General features: G+C 32.1%; 1 protein-coding gene across 1 annotated transcript; it reads right to left on the bottom strand.

The window, feature by feature from the left end:
• Positions 1–16200: 16200 nt before the first annotated feature.
• LOC145157198 (transcription factor SPEECHLESS-like) lies at positions 16201–18541 on the bottom strand. The gene is made up of 3 exons (XM_079076277.1): positions 17959–18541; positions 17300–17824; positions 16201–16642 (listed from the first exon to the last, which is right to left on the bottom strand). Exons 1-3 carry the CDS (start codon positions 18415–18417, stop codon positions 16556–16558), a joined length of 1071 nt encoding a protein of 356 aa, XP_078932403.1. The 5' UTR covers positions 18418–18541; the 3' UTR covers positions 16201–16555.
• Between the last annotated feature and the right edge of the window lie 5022 nt (positions 18542–23563).

Here is a 23563-nt window from a genome sequence, read left to right as displayed (position 1 = left end):
ATTCATATTCGGGACCATGACCCGAATATATGTTACCAGGAGGCTTCAGATCTTAGGGAAGAAAGGTTTAGACCCCTTTGAGTGTGGGTAATGTAGCTTGGATGATCTGAGAGTTCGGTTTGTGTTTTTGGAGACCAAGGGTATATCGGTAAAGTGGCAATTCGGGCCATTTATGGAATTAGATTTTTGTTTGGAAAGTTTTATGGCAAGGGGGAGTTGATAGAAAGGTAGAGTTCTCCAAGACCTTTCTGTGGATATAAAGAACGTCGAAAACGGAGTTGAAACGAAGAAGTTATGACCATTTGAAGTTGGAGTGGTTTGGGTGAGTGATCGTTAACTTGTTGACCAACCTCATTTAAGGCTTACGACGTGAGCATTAAGAGCTCACGACGTGAGAGGCACCTGATGCCCTAAAACCCTTATTTTCAGGTATTTAAAGGTATGAGATGATTAGGGTTGCTCCTCCTCAGCCTCCTTCACTTCCAAGACCTCTAGAAACCATAATCTCAACCCCCATTGAAGTTCTTGGTCATTCTTGGTGTTATTCAAGAGCTTTTGGGAGAAGAAGATCATTGTGGTGCATTTGTTAGCATCTTGACTTCATCATCAACTAGTTGTGGAGCTTTTGGACCTCTGTAAGTCCTCAAGCTCATGCCTTTCCTTTTCTAGCTTGCTAGATCTAAGTTTCCGTGCATTTTATGGCTTGTAATGTTGGTTAGCATGCATGTGATCCATAAATTTGGCAACTTTATGGATCATGGTGGTATCTTAAGTCTTATAAGTTTTAGATCTGGATTTTGGTCATGGTTTTGGACTCCAAGCTTGAGTCTTGGTCCATTTCCCTCCATTTTGACCTAAGTTGGTGTTTAAGTCATGTATTGGACGCACATGACTGAAAAGCTTCGATTTTTATGGCCCTTGGGGTCAAGGAAGACCCTCTAGACTGTCCCATTGATAGCTTATTTTATTTCCTTATTTTTATTAGTTTATTTTAGATTTTTAGATCTTTTTATCATTATTGCATTGTATTTTATTTATTTTCTTTATTATGGATCATACCGGGTGCTTTTTATGTTGCATGAGGTATTTTGCAGGGTTTTCGGTGTTCGTTGCGGACGCGGGTTGATTGGAAATGGGCTTAGTGGGCTCTCGAGGCATTGTTGGGCTTGGCGGATCCATAAAAGGAGATTTGGGCCTTAAGAGTTAAAGACTTGGATATTTTGGGCTTGTAAAGATGGGTCATAAACTTTTAATTTGGGCTTGGAGCATCCATTCCTTGAAGCTAAAAGATGATTGGTTGGTTTAAATCACATGGATATGGAGGGGACCAAAGGAATCTTTGGTAGTGGAAGGGTGGAGTGGAGGAATGAAGGACCAATAGCATTATAGCAACATTTGCGCGGGTGGAATTTTCGTCGCGCGGGTACTCGCGCAACTGCCTAGTTTGGGCATTTTGGTCATTTGGCACACCATAACCTTGGGGGATCAGATCTAGCAGCCATACTCTCGATTTGACACCATTGGAGACCAGGAGAAGGCGATTTTGAAGCTCAAGACTCATTTCTTTTCATCTTTCCAAGTTATTGGTAGTTTCTTTATGCAATTAGACTTTTGTGATTGTTGTTCTATTGCCATGAGTGGCTAAACTCTCTATTTTGGTAGACCTTGGCTAAAACCTCTGAATGTTTGTGGGTTTTTGAAGGATTTATGCTTATTTATCATTTATCTTATGTCTATGATTCTAGTTCATATTTCCTATGCTTGTTTAGTGCTTTGATCATGAGCTTGGTACTTTAATAAGCAATTGTTGGTTTATTTCTTTGGTTTAGCATTGAATCATTGAATTTACTTAGAACAAAGACTTTATGATGGTAGAAATCATCTCTACCTTATGAATCATAACTCCTTTATGGATGTGTAAGCATTGACATCCTCTAGAAATTGGGGATTTCTTCATTCTTAAGGCTAATCAACTTTTTGGGTTCAATTGCTTCAATTGACCCTTGATCTTGATTAAGAAGGTGTGTTGTGGGCTTCCCCAACCTCCATACTACCTATGAGAAATCTTGGCATATCATGCTTCATGATTGCTATAACAAAATTGGGATGAATGATAAGCTTCATGTTAAATCCTAATGATAAACACACAAATGTCCATTGTGTTGAATTGCCTTGGTTTACCAATTCTCTCCAATATTTGAGCATCTCACTTTCTTGCTTAATTGCAAGTTCTTAGTTATTCAAGTCTTTTAGTTTTCAAGCAATCATAACACCCCCCCCCTTTTTAGTTTAATTGTAGTTAGTTAGTTTATTTTCACTAGTTCTATTGGATTGTATTGGTGATTGAATACAACCATTTCCCCGAGGATCGATACCCCTTTTTACCATTATATTACGTTTTATTTGCAAACAAAGGGTGTAATTTGCTTGGTGGACTTGACATCCCACCAAGTTTTGGCGCCGTTGCCGGGGAAATTGGTTATTGTTATTTGATTGTTTATGCCTAGGTCTACAAGAACCGGTGAACTACTCTACAATCCGGAAATTGAAAAAGAAGCAAAAAGGTTGAAAACGTTAGCCAAACAAGCAAAGCAACAACAACTAGTTCAAGCTTCTTCCTCTTCTCCACTAATCAACATATAAGATCAAGTTCATACTTCAAGTGATACCGACACCGAGCCGAGTTCTCCAATTATTGGTCATTCCTTTGAAGACATTCCGTTTGAAAACTACATATCCATGAATCACACTCCACCTTACAATCCCAACCCAAACCCAAACAATCAAGATGCCAATACCCCACCCCAACAACCAAGACAACAACAACAAGAACCTCTCATTGATATGCCACCTTGGAATCAAGCCCCTCCTCAAAACCAACCCAATTATCAACCACCACAACTACAAAACCAACAATTCCACCAAAATAACCAACCTCAAATCAATGCTTTTCAAGTTCAACAACAAGTACATTACCCAAATCAACCCAATTACCAACACCCTCCAATGTACCAAAACCCAATGTACCCACAACAACAACCCCCTTACAACCAATATCCTAACTACCAACCTTATCCACCACCAATCTACAATCCCCAACAATACCCATATCCACCTTACCAACAACCACCCAATTACATGCAACAATATCCCAATAACCCCAATCCACCCAATCCCCCTCAAGAGTTGACACTTCGACAAATGATGGAAACGGATGTTACTCACACACCTCTTGGTATTGTTTATCCCACAAACAGCCGAGGGATTTAATTGAAGTCAAGTTTCATACATCAACTTACCAAGTTCCATGGATTGGATAGAGAAGATCCTCAAAAGCATTTGAAGTCTTTCATATGATATGTGTTAGAATGTTGTCCGAAAATGTGACATTGGATGATTTCAAGTTAACCGCCTTCCCGCTCACCTTGGAAGATAAAGCTAGAGAGTGGTTATTCAACTTACCACCGGGATCTATTCACACATGGGAAGAGTTACTAAAAGCCTTCAATAGCAAGTTCTATCCCACCTCCCGAATTTCAAGCCAAAGAAGTGACATTTTGGGGATTCGTCAAGGGGAGAATGAGACTTTTCATGATTTTTGGGAGCGATTCAACAACTTGTGTACAAGTTGTCCTCAACACAACATTCCCGAACAACTACTTCTTTAACAATTTTATGAGGGTATGAATGAAAAAGATCGAAGGATGATTGATGCTTCAAGTGGTGGTGACATCTTCAACAAAACCCCTCAAGAGATAAGATCACTTTTTGGAACCATTTCTCAAAATCAAAGGAACTTTAGGACTCGAAATGAAATGAAGAGAAATTCTCCACAAGTGGTTGGTGAAGTTAGCAACACTCAACACTTGGAATCAAAGCTCTTAGATTTGACTAATGTATTAAGTCAAATGGTGGTGGGAAGTGGTCAACAATTGATGGTATGCAGTATTTGTGCCATGACGGGGCATTATACAGATAAATGCCCCACACTTGGAAGTGAACCGGAGGATGTGAATGCAATGGGCGGATATCAAGGTCAACCAAGACCCATGGGATTTCAAAACAACTTCAATCCAAATTGGCAGAATAACCCAAACAACCCATACCCACCAAAGCAAAATCCACCAAACATTTTGATGAGACCCCATCATCCGCAATATCCTTCCCAAAAACCTCCATATCCACAAACTTCTTATAACCCTCCAAATTACCAACAACCTCCACAACAAGGCCAATCAAGTGGTAACCATCAAATGAGCCTTCAAGAACTCGTCACTTCTCTTGCTCAAAGCCAAACCCAATTTCAACAAGAGACCAAGAACACTTTCTCCAACATTCAAGCACAAATTGGAGACTTGGCCACCGCTCTCAACAAGATGGAACAAAGGGGTAAACTTCCATCTCAAACCGAGAAGAACCCCAATGTGAGTGCAATAACCTTAAGAAGTGGGAAAACCCTTGGAGAAAGCAACCCCAAAAGAGTTTCAAGAGAAGAAGAAGATGAGGTTATTGTTGTTGAGCCTTCAAAGGTTGTAGTTCCTCCAAAGGAACCGGTTGTTCCAAACATTGAGCAACCCGAATATTCCAACAAGCCTATCAAGCCATTGGTCATACCACCACCTTTCCCTTCCTGGTTAGACTTTTCCAAGAAGATAGAGGAAGAAAATGAATTATTTGAAACTTTCCGCAAGGTCCAAATCAACATTCCACTATTGAATGCTATTAAGCAAATTCCAAGTTATGCAAAATTTCTCAAGGATTTGTGCACCAAGAAGAGGAAATTCAAGGCAAATGAAAATATTCAAGTCAATGCAAACGTGTCTACAGTTATCCAAAAGAAGCTACCTCCCAAATGCAAGGATCCGGGAATATTTGCTATCCCTTGTACAATTGGTGATTTACATGTCGAAAGTGCCATGTTAGATCTTGGAGCCTCGATTAATGTGATGCCATATTCGGTTTTTAAATCTCTCAATGTTGGACCTTTAGAAGAAACCGGAGTAATCATTCAATTAGCGGACAAGTCAAGTGTTTTAATATATTGTTGGATGCAAACCATTATCATTTTAAAGATACAATTTTGGAACAATTTGTATAAAATATTTAAATTATTAATTTGAATATAGCATTACAGGGTCAACTTAAATATAAATTTTAGTTTAACTTAAACAAACCAAATAATATTTTGTAAATAGTTAAAAGTGATTAATTGTAGTGTCTTTCTAATAATGATTATAAGTTTGTTAGTAAGGTTAAATAAATATCAAACCTAAAGTGTAATAATTTTAAAATAATATCTTTACTTCTACTTATAAAGTTATGTTTTTAACTTTTAACATATTATACTTAATTTATTAGATTTAATATGTTGTTGTATGTCAACCATTATCAGTAAGTTACAACTTTTGAACAGTTTGAACAAAATACTTAAATTGTTAATTTAAATATAACATTACAATGCCAACTTAAATATAAATTTCACTTCCACTTAAAAAACCAAAGAATATTTTGTAAATAGTTAAAAGTGATAAATTATAGTGATAAATGCAAAAACTAAATTGTAATCTCAATTTAACTAAAATATTTCCTAAAAATATATTTATAATCGTTAAAAATTTTCAAATAAATAGCTTAAAATAACTTACAATAATAATAGTTAAAAATAACTCTATATAAATGATTATATTGTTACCTTTAAAATAAAAAAACAATGTTTGATGTTTTAAATAATTATAATGATAGAAATTAAAACATTAAGCAAATAAATTTTAGAAAATTAATTAACAATAACAGCAACTATAAATAACATTAAACCATATATTATATTTAATTTTATTCATGTGTAACTCGCGGATATAAGTGATTCAAACGATTGAGATTATGCAGTTATAGAATATGTATATATTATCATATAATTCAAAATAATCAATATATTATATCAATTTAGTATACGAATTATTATATCAAATTTAACAACAACGTTATTGCTATATTTAAAAAAACATATATTTGTAAAGACTTCAATTATATAGGTGTTTCTGCGCAACGTGCGGGCATTCGCCTATTATACTTATAAAGGAAACATTTTTTCTTTCAGCAGATTCATTTGAAACTCGCATGACTTTTCAATTTCTTTCTAATAATGATTATAAGTTATGTTTAACTTAAAGTGTAATCATATATAAACTAAATTTCAAACCTAAAGTGTAATAATATATAAACTAAATTTTAATAATAAAATAATATCTTTACTTCTATTTATAAAGTTAAAATAATATCTTTACTTCTATTTATAAAGTTATGTCTTTAACTTTTAACATATTATACTTAATTTATTAGGTTTAATATGTTGTTGTATGTAACCATTATCATTTTAAAGCTACAACTTTTGAACAGTTTGGATAAAATACTTAAATTGTTAATTTTAAATATAACATTACAGAGTCAACTTAAATATAAACTTCAGTTTAACTTAAAAAAACTCAAAGAATATTTTGTAAATAGTTAAAAGTGATAAACTTTAGTGCTAAATGCAAAAATTAAATTGTAATCTCAAATTAACTAAAATATTTCTTAAAAATATTTTTATAATCATTAAAAGTTTTCAAATAATTAGTTCAAAATAACTTACCATAGCAATAGTTAAAAATAACACTATATAAATGATTATATTGTTACTTTTAAAAACAAAAAGAATGTTTGATGTTTTAAATAATTACAATGATAGAAATTAAAATGTTAAACAAGTAAATTTTAAAAAATTAATTAACAATAACAACAACTATAAATAACATTAAATTATATATTATATTTAATTTTAGTCATGAGTAACCTGCAGGTAGAGGTCATTCAAATGATTGAAATTATGCAGTTTTAATAGATGTATATATTATCATATAATTCAAAATAACATAATGAATGTATATGTATAACAACTGAAAATCATGAAATTGTAAAAACTAAAAGAACCCATTTGTATTTCTTAAGTATCTTTATATATTTGTAATCTTTATCTTTATAAATCTTATGTATAACAACTGAAAATCATGAAATTGTAAAAACTAAAAGAACCCATTTGTATTTCTTAAGTATCTTTATATATTTGTAATCTTTATCTTTATAAATCTTATAATAGAGGTCACTCAAATTAATATGATTCAAGATAAGTCATCTATCTTGAACCATATTTATTTGAAACACCTAACCCTTCAACTTCCTACTAACTAACCATAACATTAATCTATTTTAATACTAAAACTCTTCAACTTTCCAAATAATTAACCACTACAATTCATTTTTTTTAACTTATGATATTTAATTGGTATTTAGTTCTATCATATTTCTTAACAACAATTTTTATATTTTATCCATTTGTATCATCCCTAAATGTAAGTCAACTTTATTTTTATTGATTTACAAAACAATCAATTTACATCATGAATTATATATATATATATATATATATATATATATATATATATATATATATGTATCTGATTTAGTAAAACACTATATAATATGTTTAGTTTCATTAATTACTCATTGATTTTTTTGTGTTTTACAATTAAAATCATTGAAATTAGTGATTGTCAATGATTCGTGAGTTTATAGTTAATATGCAACTATTATGTTGTTCTATTAAACATTCGATGGTTGTTTGGTTTGAACAATCAGAAAAATGATATAAAAGTTGTGACGTTATTGTCAAGTTATTACTTTAACATTGATATATATATATATATATATATATATATATATATATATATATATATATATATATATATATATATATATATATATATATGTGTGTGTGTGTAACGCCACTAGATCTATGATTTTTTGTTCCAGATCTACAAGTTCCGACAAGTAACGAAGATCCACCACTATCGTCAACGATCGTCACCGCTGTTATTGTCATCCTTTGATCTCCGGTGAAACACCATCAGATGTGCCGCCTCCTTCTATTTCTCTCGCCTCCTTCTCATCCTCTCTGATATTTGGTGAAAAACTACTAGATCTGATGCAGATCTGATGTGTTTCAGGTTACATCTCAAGTGAAACATTACCGTCTACGTCGCACCAGAGCTTACTCACACTAGATCTATCATCTTTGTTTCCTCCACTGCAAGATTAGAAGTTTTCTGGTCCAAATCTATAATTTTTGCCACCACAAATGTCTAGATTTGCGATTTTTGTCAACATCGATGTATAGGTCTACAAGCTCCGACGGGATCTGGTTTCGTTTTCTTCAAGTCTCATATTTGGTGAAACACCGCCAACTTGTCTCCATCTTTTTCTCTCTGATCTCTGGTGAAACACCACCAGATCTACATCAGGTATGTCAATTTTTGTGTTGATTATTTTTCCTTTTGTTAAACTGTGAATTTAATGTTTTAATCTATTTTTTATTGTTTGCTTTTCTTAATATTAGTTTTAACTACTATTAAGTTGTGAATCCAATGTTATTATTACGCGAATCTAAGTTTATATTCTTATTCTTTATGATACTTGCATAGATTTTTGTTTCATAACTTAGGTTTTTTAGTTGTTATGCTGTGAATTGAATTTAAAATGTGTTATAATGTTAATGTTTTCTCAAATAATGTGAATCTAGGTTTTTGAAGTTATGAATTGTGATGTTTAAATGTTTTTATTAATTTTTTAGTCATGTTAATATTAGTTTTAAATGTTATGAATAAGAAAATGTTAGTTTTATGTTGTGAATACATGATTTGTTACAAGTTTAAGTTGTGAATATATGATTTTTTATAAGTTTTAAGCTGTGAATGCATGTTTTATATTTATTTTTCTACTTACATCTATTATAGATCTCTACGGTGCATTTTTTTTTATCGTTTTTGTTCTTCTGTTAAAGTGTGAATTTAATGTTTTAATCTCTCATTTGTTTTTTTTATAATCTTAGTGTTAACTTCTATTAAGATGTGAATTTTCTGTTTAAATTGTGAATTGACTATGTAACATCACAAAATTCAAGACCAAAAATTTCATTTTTATATCATAGAAAAACACTTAATAACTTTGTTTCGAACATTGATAACGTCTCATTTAAAATAAATATCAGAGTCTAATCCCAAAGATCACATAATGCGGAATAATATGGGTGAATGTGCTGCGATCGTCCCGAACTCCTCTTCTGAAAACTGAAGGTACCTGAAACCAAAACTGTAAACCGTAAGCACGAAACTTAGTGAGTTCCCCAAATACCACATACCATACATATCAACTGAGCCATACATGCCATACATACTGTAAGCCATACATATCAATCATATATCAAATAGGGTGCTATGTGTCGCACATAGTCTTGCTGTTATGCCATGGGCCGCCACGTGGTCTTTCTTGCCAAGCCGGGGGGCCAACCCCTGGGTTTTATAGACAAGTGCCAAGAGCCGCCTCCTGGTCTTCCATGCAAGTATCACAAAGACAACTAGCATACATACTACTCTACTTAGCTAATAAGCATACAGTGTGCCAGGAGCCACCTCCTGGTCTTTCATACATATTGCCTAAGGTTGACCCCCGGGTCTTCCTACCATACATAATAACATACTGTGTGCCAGGAGCCGCCTCCTAGTCTTTCATGCATAGTGCCTAGGGCTAACCCCCGAGTCTTCCTACCATACATAAACTAAATGAGCCGGCATTGTGGCCGTAGACCCATACACACAGTGAGGAGACTCACCTTGCACTGCTGAAGCCCTGCTGATACTCCTCTGGTTGATAACTGGCAATCCCCCAAACTGCTAGTCCTTCGGCTCCCCGAGCTATCAGTACCAAAACATCACTTAGTCCAAACTTAGAAATCCTTCTTAGGGTAAAATGACCATTTTACCCTTGATCTAATTGGTCCATGCCTGAAGCCCAAAACCATAAAGTCCAATAAAGTCCATCAATGGCCTAATTTTCCAAATTGGGCCCAAACCCTTACATGGGCCTTTTCCTAAATCCCATTTACTTTTCTGAACCAATGACTTTCCGATGGCCCAAAGGTCCAAGCCTATTGGGCCTAATCAAGACTTAACTACATTGGGCCCAACCAGAAGTCCATTACTCTCAAATCCTTAGCCCATTAAGAGCCCAAACCAAAAGACAAGTCCAAAACCAAGCTAGCCTATCATCAAAGAGCCCAAAACATGCACAGGTGATACTCACGTCGTGAGCACCTTATGCTCACGTCGTGAGGTCGCGATTTTAGGCCAGAAGCTTCCTCGGATCCGTTCTCACGTTGTGAGTCCAGATCTGACAAAAAAAGAGCATTAATCTCTTAATCCATTAAGCTATAACATGGGACAGTCTAGAGGGTCTTCCTTGACCCCAAGGACCATAACAATCGAAGCTTTTTAGTCACATATGTCCAATACATGACTTAAATACCAGTTAGGTCAAAAAATGGGTATAAACATCAAGATTCAAACTTGAAGCTCATAACTTGCACCAAAATCCAGATCTAAGGGTTCTAGCATAGCAAATGACTCAATGGTCCATAAAGTTGCTAACTTTATGGACCCCATGCATGATACTTCAAGATCCCATGCAAAGAAGGTCACCATAACTTAGATCTAACAAGATTGAAGGAGAAAGGTGGGATCTTTGAGACTTACAGAAGCTTATGAGCTTAGAAGTGCCACTAGGAGGAGCTTATCTTGCCAAAAGGAACTTCCCAAGAGCTTCTTCTTCTTCTTCTTATTCTTCAAGGAAACCACACACCAATAACACCACAATGGCCCAAGGGCTTCAATGAAGGCTTAGATTAGGGTTTCCAAGGGTCTTGGAGGTAAAAGAGGCTGAGTAGAAGCAACCCTAATCATCCCATACCTTTAAATACCCAAAAATAAGGGTTTTGGTGCATCAGGTGCGTCTCACGTCGTGAGCCCTTAATGCTCACGTCGTGATCCTTAAATGAACTTGGTCAACAAGTCAACGATCACTCACCCTGACCACTCCAACTTCAAACGGCCATAACTTCTTCGTTTCAACTCCGTTTTTGACGTTCTTTATATCCATGGAAAGGTGGCAAGAAGCTCTACGCATCTATCAACTTATCCTCACCTCCAAACATTCCGAACGAAAATCCAAAATTCATAAAGAGCTCGAAGTGCCACTTTACCGATATGCCCCTTGGCTCCAATGCACCACCCAACTCCCGGATTACCTCCAATACATCGTCCGTACCTAAATGAGTCTAGATCTCTCTCTTCTAAAGGCCCTAAGTCTTATGATAACCCATCTTCAAGCCACAGTCCTGAATTAGGAACACGATTCAGAACAGGGCGTTACAGACTATATACGATGTGAAATTTGTGTATTAAATTGTTCGTTCATTGTATTAAGCTGTAATTTTTGTGTATTAAGCTGTGAATTAATTGTATTAAGAGTGTTAAGTTGATAATATGGTTGTGAATGCATACTTTTTGTATATTAAACTGAGGTTTATCGTACTAAGCTATGAACTTTGTATATTAAGACATGATTTTTGTGTTTTAAATTGTGAATTGACTGCATTAAGCTGTGATTTTTTTTGTTTAAACTGTGAATTGACTATATTAAGCTATGAATTTTTTGTATTAAACTGTGATTTTGTGTTTTAAACTATGAATTGAATGCATTAAGCTGTTAATTTTCTATATTAAACTGTGATTTTTTTATATTAAACTGTGATTTTTGTGTTTAAAAATGTGAATTGACTGCATTAAACTATGAATTTTCTGTTTAAATTGTGAATTGACTGCATTTTGCTGTGAATTTTTTATAATTTGTGTTAAAATATGAATGATTTATGTATAAATTTTTGTGTTAATTTTCTTATGAATATATTTATTTTTTTGTTGTATAAATTTGTAAGAATCCACTAGTTTTTATAATTTTTTTGCATTAAATTCAAAACGAGTGAATTAATAGGCTTTATTAAACTGTGAATGTAGTATTTAAGTTGTTAATGCATGACTTTATCTACAGATCTGATTTGGAAGAAATGACGGCTACTATGTTGATACAGGTGGTTGGTGGTGGCATGTGGTGGTAGAGTTTGAGTTTTTGACTTCTTTGAATTAGTGAATTATTGTAAAACAGTTTGTATTAAGTTGTGAATTTTTTGCATTAAACTGTAAATGGACAGTGTAAATCTGTATTTAATATAAGTTTTGTGTTAAAATATGAGAGCATATACGGATGAAAATATTAGACTGTAAAAATTATAAGTTTGCTCTTTTCATACCAAAAACACAAAAAAATTAGGATTTTAACATGTTTAATAAGAGTATAGTGTAAATATTTACTATTTAATTGAGGTTCTTAGGGTTCTTAATCTTTTATGGTTCTCATTTGAACCACTCCTTATATATATATATATATATATATATATATATATATATATATATATATATATATATATATATATTGCATGAACATAATAGAAACTTAAGTGGTAAAACATCTTAAACCATTTAGCAAAAGTGAAGCTTGATCATCACTAAATAATAATGATTATTAAAAGTAGTATAAAAGTTGATAAAAACATCTTAAAAATTTAAAACAATACGTTTCTTATAGTTAACTTTTGTTTTAGTATTAATACATTTTATTTTCTTTTATATTTTAAATTTTGAGATCGTACATGTAACATGTTCCTTTATATTTTTAATGTTAGATTGTTTTTATATAATTGACTTGAAAGGGTGATTATGTTATTTTGTTTGAGTTTTAGATGAAAATTCATTATTAATACATAATATTTGTTTTGAGTTGTGAAGACTAGTTTATATTTAGTTTTTTTTTATAGTTTAATTACATTTAAAGTTTCTATTTTCATATATGATTTGTGAACATTTTTATAATATAATTTTGTTCCTCCGTAACACATGGGTATACGCTTAATCATCATATCATACTATATTATAAATGAAACATTTTTTCCTTTCACCACATTCATTTGAAACTCCCATATATTTTTCCTTTCACCGCATTCATTTGAAACTCCCATGACTTTTCAATTTCTTTCTAATAATAATTATAAATTTGTTAATAAGGTTAAATAAATATCAAACCTAAAGTGTAATCATATATAAACTAAATTTTAATATTAAAATAATATATTTACTTCTACTTATTAAGTGATTTTTTTTAACTCTTAACATATTATACTTAATTTATTAGTTTTAATATATTGTTGGATGTAAACATTATCATTTTAAAGATGCAATTTTGGAAAAATTTGTATAAAATACTTAAATTATTAATTTGAATATAACATTACAGTGTCAACTTAAATATAAATTTTAGTTTAACTTAAAAAACCCAAAGAATATTTTGTAAATAGTTAAAAGTGATTAATTGTAGTGTTTTTCTAATAATTATTATAAGTTGGCTAATAATGTTAAATAAATATCAAACCTAAAGTGTAATCATAAATATACTAAATTTCAATTTTAAAATAATATCTTTACTTCTACCTATAAAGTTATGTCTTTAACTTTTAACATATTATACTTAATGTAATAGATTTAATATGTTGTTGTATGTAAATCATTATCAGTTTAAAGCTACAACTTTTAAACAGTTTGGACAAAATACTTAAATTGTTATTTTAAAGATAACATTACAATGTCAACTTAAATATAAATTTCAGTTCCACTTAAAAAACCAAAGAATATTTTGTAAATAGTTAAAAGTGATAAATTGTAGTGGTAAATGCAAAAACTAAATTGTAATCTTAATTTAACTAAAACATTTTCTAAAGATATTTTTATAATCGTTAAAAGTTTTCAAATAAGTAGTTTAAAATAACTTACAATAACAACAGTTAAAAATAACTTTATATAAATGATTATATTGTTACCTTTAAAATCAAAAAACAATGTTTGATGTTTTAAATAATTATAATGATAAAAATTAAAACATTAAGCAAATAAATTCTAAAAAATTAATTAACAATAACAACAACTATAAATAACATTAAACCATATATTATATTTAATTTTATTCATGTGTAACTCGCGGGTAGACGCCATTCAAACGATTGATATTATACAGTTATAATAGATGTATATATTATCATATAATTCAAAATAATCAATACACTATATCAATTTAGTATACAAATTATTATATCAAATTTAACAGCAATGTTATTACTATATTAAAAAAACATATATTTGTAAAGACTTCAACTATATAGGTGTTTCTGTGCAAGGCGCGGACATTCACCTAGTGTCTATTATAATATATACAAAATTTCTAGCACCATATTGATTTCAAGCTCATGTCTTTTCATATTTCTATATAATAATGATTCTTTAGAATAATAATTTCACCTAATTAACAACAACAACTACCAAAAGGTCTGACGTAGCGCTAACGAGTGACTCTTTCATTTGAGAGCTCATGGGTTCAAGTCTCGCTTGAGACATATGTGGTGATAGTTAAGAGTAGAATAGTTTGTCATTTCAAAAAAAAAAAAAAAATTAACAACTACTCAAAAAAATTTCTAACTTATGATAATTAATGGGATGATTGACTTAAATGAAATTTTTTGTCTATATAAAAACATTGAAATGTTTTACTCATACTTGATTCTATTTTCATTTTGGTTATTCACACATGATTTTCTTCCTTTTCATTTTTTGTTATCTAGAATGGATGGAAATACAAAAGAATGTGCAGATATATAGGTAAAGTTATATGGTTTTTTTATCTCTTTCAATTTATTCGTTTATAAAATGTTTATTCAAAGTTGTATTAGTTAAAATACTTTTTTTTAACATTTGATTTTTCTACTTGAAACATTTATGAACCTTCGACATATAATTCTTTTCATTTTAGTATTTCATTATCACTATCAATATTTAAGTTTGTGGCATAATGGTGACTAATGAATAAAAGAAATAAAACTTCAACTCCATTATGACAACCATTTAAAGACATTAACTCATTATTGTAATCTTAAATGAAAAAAAAAACAAGTACATGGACTAAAAGTTGTATAGTTATTGAAATTTGCATGACTTGGGATATATTTTTTGAACATTTGATTTTTCCGCTTAGAAGATTTATTTCGACATATAATTTTTTCATTTTAATATCACACTATCACTATCAATATCTAAGTTTGTGGCAGAATCGAGAACGATGAATAAAAGAGATAAAAATTCAACTCCATTATAACAACCATTTGTGCCTAAATTACTTTGAGGAAAAAAATATATAGTATTTAACATGCCTTAATTAGAGACATGTACTAGATGCATGTTGAGGAAGTATATGATCATCTTGATTTGAAAAGCTATAAGAATGAAATTGAAATCTTAAATTAGTGAAAGGGTATTATTTTTAAAACTTCATTTCAACATATTTGAAGCAATATGTAGATTCTCAAATTAATGTTAAATAATAACAAACATGTTTTGTTTAAACTTATAAACATAGATGTACTTTTCAATTCAAGTATTGAGTTGATAAAGTAGTTAAACAGCTCACATATAAATATAGATTTAAAGAATTAGTACAATGTAACTTAACTAGAAATTTAATTAAAGCTTTAACTAGATTTTATTAACCCATTTTTTTAATTTTTTATCAAAACTATTTTAAATCTATTATTATATTACTGTGCAAACGCAGGAAGATACTTGTATTACAATATAATTATTACACCATGTTTAATACAATTACTACACAATGTATTGCAACTTGTGATGGCTCATATATAGTAGAGCTCCTAATTGGTCTATGTGGGCTCAAGTAACTATATACATAATGAGCGGCCCGATTTGTTGAACCCAAAATCTCACACAACTGATTTTCACCATTATTTAACCCATTGTACATATAAAAACATCTAAATCAAAATTGGTTGTTTCTATATCGATTTGCTTTGTCTATTTTCAATATGTTGTAGATATGAAGTCAATATAACGATGTAACAGATAAAACCTGTTACTTTGTAATCATCTTTCTGATTTGAAGTCCACAATAAAACACTACATACCATAAATTGATGCAATATTCAAAATTAATTTGAAAAATGACATGGATTCTTACGTCAAATCGACAATCAAGTCAAAAAGGACAAGTAATCACAATCTTCATTACCATTCATAGGATATAAACGAGACCACTTAAGCCACTAACACGAAAATGGAATTGAAATAAAACTAATATAACTTAACGATGGATGATGACAGATATTAGACTTAAACTAAATAATCAACTCAGATATACAATTGAACACTTGCCTAAACTAAGATTACATATGTTAAATACTAAAAAAAAACACCTCTAGTAATCGACTGAACTTCTCCCATTCCTCTTATTACTGTAGCTGAATAGGAGGTTAGTTTTTGAAATTATGATTGTAACATATATAATTAATCACTTGAACTACCTTTATCTTCTTGATTAATTACTGGTTTGTGTTTTGCTTTAACATCATGCCCAATGCAACAAGCATAGTTCATAATGTATCGGGAATGATCTCAAAACAAAAATATTATCATGAAAAATGCACAGGAGAAAAAGGAGGCATATGATCGATCCCTAACTAGCATGATGCATGTAATGGCGAGCAAAATGTTTGTTGAATATATTGAACGAGGTCTTCTGCACTTAGCTGACATTCAATTCCAATCTACAACAAATGAATCAAATTACAATAACAATGGTTAATCTTATCATAAAAGATTATTTTATAACTATCATTTTATTTTTGTTTGAAAAATGTGTGGCGGATAAACTTAATGTAAACAACCAAAGATCGAATAAAAATTGATCAGACGGTTGGAAAACATTAAAAATTTATCTTATCTTCGTCAATCACCGGTGTATATAATATATATGTAATTGCGTCTAGAAAATTACCTTAGCTATTCCTAGATGTCGGGTGATAGTCTTAATCAAAGTGATTAATATTGTAAGTTGTACTATTCAATTGTGATTGTTATTATAATTAAGTTTAACTTCAAAAAACAGAATGGATATTAGATGATATTATATAATAAGTCGTTAAACCAAAGGGCATGTGAAGATGTAGAGGGTCAATTTATGCGTCGAACAAAAATGTTAATTTAAAATTTAGAAATAAAGTATAAATTGTGACCTAGCTAGGTCATGTTATGTTTCTAATTAATTTAGTTTGTAATAATCGATCCCAAAAAAGAAAAAGTAAACATGTTGGTTAGGTATCGATTTTGAAACAAGAAAGACATGTGTAAGCATGCATGCATGCAATTCTTAATTAATAATTATAAAAACCTTCAAGAATTAATTAACGAAGCCTATGGCTGACCTTGATGGTGAAGGAATTCACCAGGGTTTCATCAACAATGTTAATCCCAGCCTGGAGAATTTCAAGAGAGAGATCTTCAAGAACCGAAACTATCTTCGTTGCTTGGCATGGCAACCGAGGTGAGATAGTCTTTAGAAGAAGATTGGGGCCTGAAAACTTCACCTCAACATCAGCAATAGATGACTTGGAATTTGCACCAAGCTCGTTGTTAACAATATCAGAAGTTGAGATATCAGAAGTAGAAGGTGAAGGGTCAAGTGAGTAAGATGTGTTAATAATAGGGACTAGATGAGGTTGCTGCAACCTGCAGGCTCTATAAGGGGTTACTGGTTGTGGGGTTCTTGGGCTAATCGGCAAGATCGGCCTAGGGCTTAGAGGGGGTTTTCGGGGGCTGAGTGGTGAAAGTCTAGGGCTCAGAACATCACTGTAAGCTTTTCTTTGCTTCTTTGCCTCAAGTGATTGAAGAACTTGTTGTAATTCTGTGATGTAATCAACTACTCCTCCTATTATTGATGCTTGATCACCCTACAGTTGACGAAAACACAACATGTACAAATTAAAACCTTAAAAATTAATTAAAGAAACCAAGTTGTGAACTGTGATGGAGCTAGCCAGCAGGAGGTTATAAAACTGAAGTTAAGTACTAAACGCGCGTGTACCCTTTTGACATAGAAGCAAGGCATTAGTGAACGAAGAACTGTTAAGTGTTCATTCATCTGCTTTCTTCGGTTCCTCTCCACCGTGATATGCGACACTTTCTGCTGTCCATCTGAGATTACACCGCCTTCTTCTACTAAAGACAGCTTCTGTCTCTTACTCTTGGGCGAAACCATCTCCATCTCCGCCTCCACGACTTCTTGTAAAGCACTGCAGGAAGAGGTCGACTTCTGAGACCCCAATGGATGATGATGATCAACCTCTTTCTCATGAAACCCGCCGCTAGCGCTCTCCAAAGGTTTCAGGGACGTGAATTCAGCAGAAACACCCTCGAGAACTTCAAGCATACTGAAGATGTCGTCTGAAGACGCTGCATCCGATGACATCATCAAGTTTGTCTCTGCAAACTGTTCGGCATAACTGTCGAAGAAATCTGTCAAAGAAGTACCTTCACCAACCATTTTGAGGTTTTGATCAGAGACAAGAAAGAGGAATGTTGAAGCTAAAACAGTCGGTGTGCACTTGCTTTCCTTTCAATAAACAAACAAAATATGTAGGTACTTGAGGGAAGTGACCCAAATTAAGATGGCATGAAGATGTTGGTTTGGTTTTGTGAGGTATAGAAAAGATAAATAGCAGAAACATGAGATATTAATGGGCATATCTTTCAGATCATGGATAGTGACATCTCTATATGCTCTCTCTCTACCGCTACCTCTCCTAAGATTGATTTAAATAACAATTACAAATTTTTGATAGATTAAGTTTAGGCCAAGGCATCTAGATTGTATAATGGATTCACATTATCATCATTCTATATATTTTTCATTAGCTGTATAATTATTTTTTCCTACAAATACATCAAACTTTATAAAGTTTAATAAAACATATTTAAAAAAAAATCATTTATTACAAAACTTAATTTGTAATATTTATTTAAGTATTAAATAGTTTTTTTTATTGAAAAGTTCAATAAACTCCATATCCATTGACCATTTAGCTGTCATCTCACGATTAATCCATTAAAACAAATAGAAATTTCATGATATCATTCAACTTTAATTTATACTAAACATGTATTGTGGATTTCATATAAGCTTGTAAGAGTAAGGCAACTCTATTTTACAAAAAAAAAAAAAATAGTAATAATAATAATAAATAAATATATAAAATAAATAAATAAAATCTTTTTACAATAAAAGTTAATATCGCATGATAAAATCAATCTTAAAAATGTCTCTTTTTTCAAATCTATTGAATTGTTGCTATTAATGTCTTTGTGAATTTATTGTGGGCATTCAATGAATCATGTATTAACCGTTGGATGCTATTTGGGCATCCTCTTTCCGAGTTGACTTTAAAAAATTTAGGGTATTTTTTATCATAAAACTTCATATTAATTAAATTAGTTTTCAATATTTAAGACTAACTACTCGTTTCACATTTAATTGAGTATAAAATAAGAAATTAAGTGTCACTAACAACTCGTTTCACATTTAGTATTTGGTGTTTCTAAAAAAGTGCTAGATCGATTGTGATGAGGTGGGAGTCATTCTTATCTTTTGGTATTTGAAAACCTAATATATCTAATCGCTACGAGCTAGCATATAAATGAAATGTTTCGAAACAACGTTAAAATTATATATATAATGATGTTATTTTTTATTTTTTATATTTGAATAAACAGATCTAGATATATACGACGATGTACATAACAAAGTAATTAATATTGATGTATGTCAAGTCGTAATATATGACTGAAATACAAAACTTTGTGATGTTGGGTATCAATCCTGGGAAATGAAGAAAACAACAATACATGCCAAAAGAAACAAAAACATAATGAGTGAATAATGAATGATTCAGAGCTGAATCAACCAAAAGTATGTGAAAAGGATGCATGGAATTCAGACAAGTTTTGTTTGTTAGCTTATAAATGTCCATGGCTTCTTTAACTCCTCCCAGCTACTACTACTCATCTTCTACGGTTCTACTTTCCGACTCCGGCCGTTCACTGCGGTCCCATTCCCTGATTCCCATTAATGGTTCTATTGCCGGCCGGACAGATCCTGGCGGGTGTTTTGGGTTTGAAATCAGGTAATAAATTGAGGGAAGATGGATATATAGCGAGATGATGGTGATTTTGCTACAGTTTTTTGTATGTATTTCTGTGCATGAAAGTAGCAGTAAATATTCAAAAAAGTTGAAGTAACAGTGGAGTCGCCATGCATGCAGATAACATGGTACCAAACCAACTACCAATTACAGCTACTACAAAAGTAGCTTCGGACTACTTATACGTACATAACCATTTATGTTGATTTACTTAGAGTACTCGTTATTGTGCCTCTTAACACGTGATAACGCCAATGAACACCGCCCCTTCCTCCTGTTATTACATGTTAAAGGCTTTCGCGTTACTTTCCGTTACCACCATCACATTTGGTAACGGCGTTTTTTTGTTTTTTAGCCTAGTAAACGGATACGCTTCTAGATTTTAATTGGGTACGTACGTAGTAACTAATATAAAATACAATATTGTATATTATGATAGAGTAAAAAAGTTTTGTTTGTTTGCATTGTCAAATAAAAATGGAATCCAGTATTCGTTACGCGCTACGTATTGGGATTTTTTTTTCGGGTGACATTAATATATTTCATTGTGGAGTGGGTTTTTTAATTTATTGATGGAATAGAAATATGGTATTCGAATTATTTAATCTATTTATTTTTATAAGTAGGTTATAACCCGTGGAAACCACGGTCGGTATATCTAAAATTTTTATATAGATAAAAAAATAATTAATGTAAAAAAAACAAAGATCTTGTCGATTGTAAGTAATTATAAATTAATTTGTTAAGCAAAATAAACATAATAATGTTATTAGGATATGATTTTGTATTTTTAAAATTTGAATTGAATTTGATTTGTTACCAAAAAAATGAAATAATAAAAATCATAGAAAAATGTCACGTGTCAAAGAGACATTTTAAAAGACTGACATGTCATTTTTAGGTTTAATTTATTAGAAGGGGTGGATTTAATAACATTGGTGTTTAAAAGTATTCAGATCTTTGTTAATTTCATTTTTTTTTAAATCTAAGATATTGTTTTGAATCTTTATGGTATGTTATTCAATTTATTTCATCTAACTCTTTTAGACTAATATATTTATCTCATTTTATAAAACATAATCGAAATGTCAAACACATTTAAGAAAAATATCCAAAAAATATATTTTTAAATAATTAAAATAATAATATTATGGTAAATGTTAACTGAAATATCGAATTAACTAAAAAAATAGTTTATTTTTTTAATGGAGGTGCTAAATGTAGCAGTCAAGACGTTTGAAGCATTAAAAAAACACTGGTCACCCATTATAGAGAATTTTCCGTCTAAACTGTCAGTATGAAAAGCCAAATCCTTATCTTTGGAGGTCGGCTTATTCTAATCAAGATAGTCTTCCTACCTATAACCTATTATATGTCCCCTTTTCAAAGCCCAACAAAGTATTATTGACACACTAGAAAGGATGAGATGAAAATTCTTATGGAGTGGGGATGTTCTAAAATCCAAAATACATTAATTGGGTGGAATATTTGTCTAAAGTAATCGCACCTAAAATGAACGGTGGAACCAAAAGGCTTCTAGCCCACCGGTATCTGGTATTGTCATTTTTTTTTGAGGTTGATGGTTCAAATCCCACCGTAGACATATGTGAAATTAAGGGGTAATTTAGGAGTATATTAGATTTTCTGTTTAAAAAAAAAGGACAGTGGATTAGGGATAAGAACATTAAAAGCTCAAAATATGACACTTTTAACAAAATGGTGGTGGAGACTATTAAACAATCAAAATAGTTTTGAGGAAGGGTGTAATTGTGAGCATACATAATCTAAGAAAGAAACTAGCCCCCAACATTGCAAAAAAAAAGCTTCATTTGGTGCTTGGTGCAATGTGTCAAAGGTCGTTTACAGCCTCTCGGACCTCAACATAGACTGTAATGAAATTTTTACATTGGTCCCGGGATTTGACACTCCAATCATGTTCTGGAAAGATGCCTAGTGTGGTAACTCTTCTTTTCAATCTCGATGTCCAATTTTATACAAGGAAATTATTAATTTTTTTTTTGGAATATCGACTTTTCGACAGTGGTATCCCATAGGTCTGGCAACAAGAGCCGACTGCTACAGGATCACAAAATGAACTGTTACAATTATACTCATCCATTGGTAGCATGGAGCCTAACATTACCACTTCTTTCGAGTTTCACTTTAATCTAAATCCTGATGGGAGATATCCAGTCAAAAAAATATGGAGGATGGTCAATTCACAATTGATCTTACATAAAGGTTATGTCATCTGCTGGTCAAAAATTATCCCACTCTGTAACATCCATAAAATTCATGTAAAATTTAAACTTTTCCAAACATTTCAAAACCGTCCATTGTTTAAAAATTGTTTTCAAAATAATCCAACATCAGAGTTTCCCAGAAATGACAACATGAAAAATGAGGAGGTGCACGATCAAGCCTTCGCCTTCCCGCGATCATCCAAAGTTCTTGAAACAAAATCCACAACTGTAAGCATGAAGCTTAGTGAGTTCCCCCAAAATATCCGCACAACAATAACACACATATAATAACACATAATACAAACAACATACTACGGGTCCAATCAACCATCGGGTTGTAATACCCCAGACACCTCAACCATCAGGTTGGAATGCCAACATACTATGAGTCCAATCATCCTCGGGATGGAATACTCTCGGCCCTCAAACATCGGGTTGGAATGCCCACATACTATGAGTCCAATCATCCTCGGGATGGAATACTCTCGGCCCTCAACCATTGGGTTGGAATGCCCACATGCTATGAGTCCAATCATCCTCGGGATGGAATACTCTCGGCCCTCAACCATCGGGTTGGAATGCCCCAATCTGTTGGCTTATGCAAAAAGCAGAAAAGCCTCAACCACCAATCAAACATATGCACATCTATCAGATAATCACATAACAGTCTACAGACAGTCAAACCGATCTACATATCACTAAGCATAACAACATCCTATCTACCAGGATACCGATCTAACAGATCATAACAGCATGGAAACATCCTACCTACCAGGATACTGATCTAACAGATCATAACAGTAATAAATCAGGATAACAATCCAAAGGGCCGACCTTGGTGCCTTAGACCCGTGAGCATAGTGAGGAAAAGTCACCTCACAAGCAGCACTGAATGATAAGGTCAAACTCCCAAAACACAGCTCCGAACTCAATTGCCTACAACCACCATGTGATCAACTCCATTAAAATCCTGAAATACCCAAAATACCCTTAAGGTCAAACTTGGTCAACCATGGTCAAAGTCAAAGTCAATTGTTAAGTTCAATAGTCAAGGTCAACGGTCCATGTTGACCCAAATCGTCGAGTGCATCTACTGACTCGTCGAGTTCCTTCATATCTCAGAAAATCATGAAAAGCTCGAGACAACTTGTCGAGTTACCCGAGAAACTCGTCGAGTTCTTCAGCATCCAGAAAGTGGGAAAACCCGATTCAAATCGTCGAGTTGGCTAAGCAACTCGTTGAGTTGTCC

The sequence above is a fragment of the Lactuca virosa genome, chromosome 2, assembly GCF_052849685.1.
Source record: "Lactuca virosa cultivar CGN04683 chromosome 2, Lactuca_virosa_CGN04683_v6, whole genome shotgun sequence".
Lineage (NCBI taxonomy): Eukaryota > Viridiplantae > Streptophyta > Magnoliopsida > Asterales > Asteraceae > Lactuca > Lactuca virosa.
The sequence above is the reverse complement of the archived record's forward strand: the minus strand, read 5'-3'. Positions and strand labels throughout refer to the sequence as shown.

Coding starts and splice junctions, on each gene's coding strand:
- LOC145157198 (XM_079076277.1), bottom strand. CDS start 18,417: ATGGTTGGTGAAGGTACTTCTTTGACAGATTTCTTCGACAGTTATGCC. Junction 17,825..17,958: donor CTTGCTTCTATGTCAAAAGG/GTACACGCGCGT, acceptor CGTCAACTGTAG/GGTGATCAAGCATCAATAAT. Junction 16,643..17,299: donor TGAATTCCTTCACCATCAAG/GTCAGCCATAGG, acceptor CATTTGTTGTAG/ATTGGAATTGAATGTCAGCT.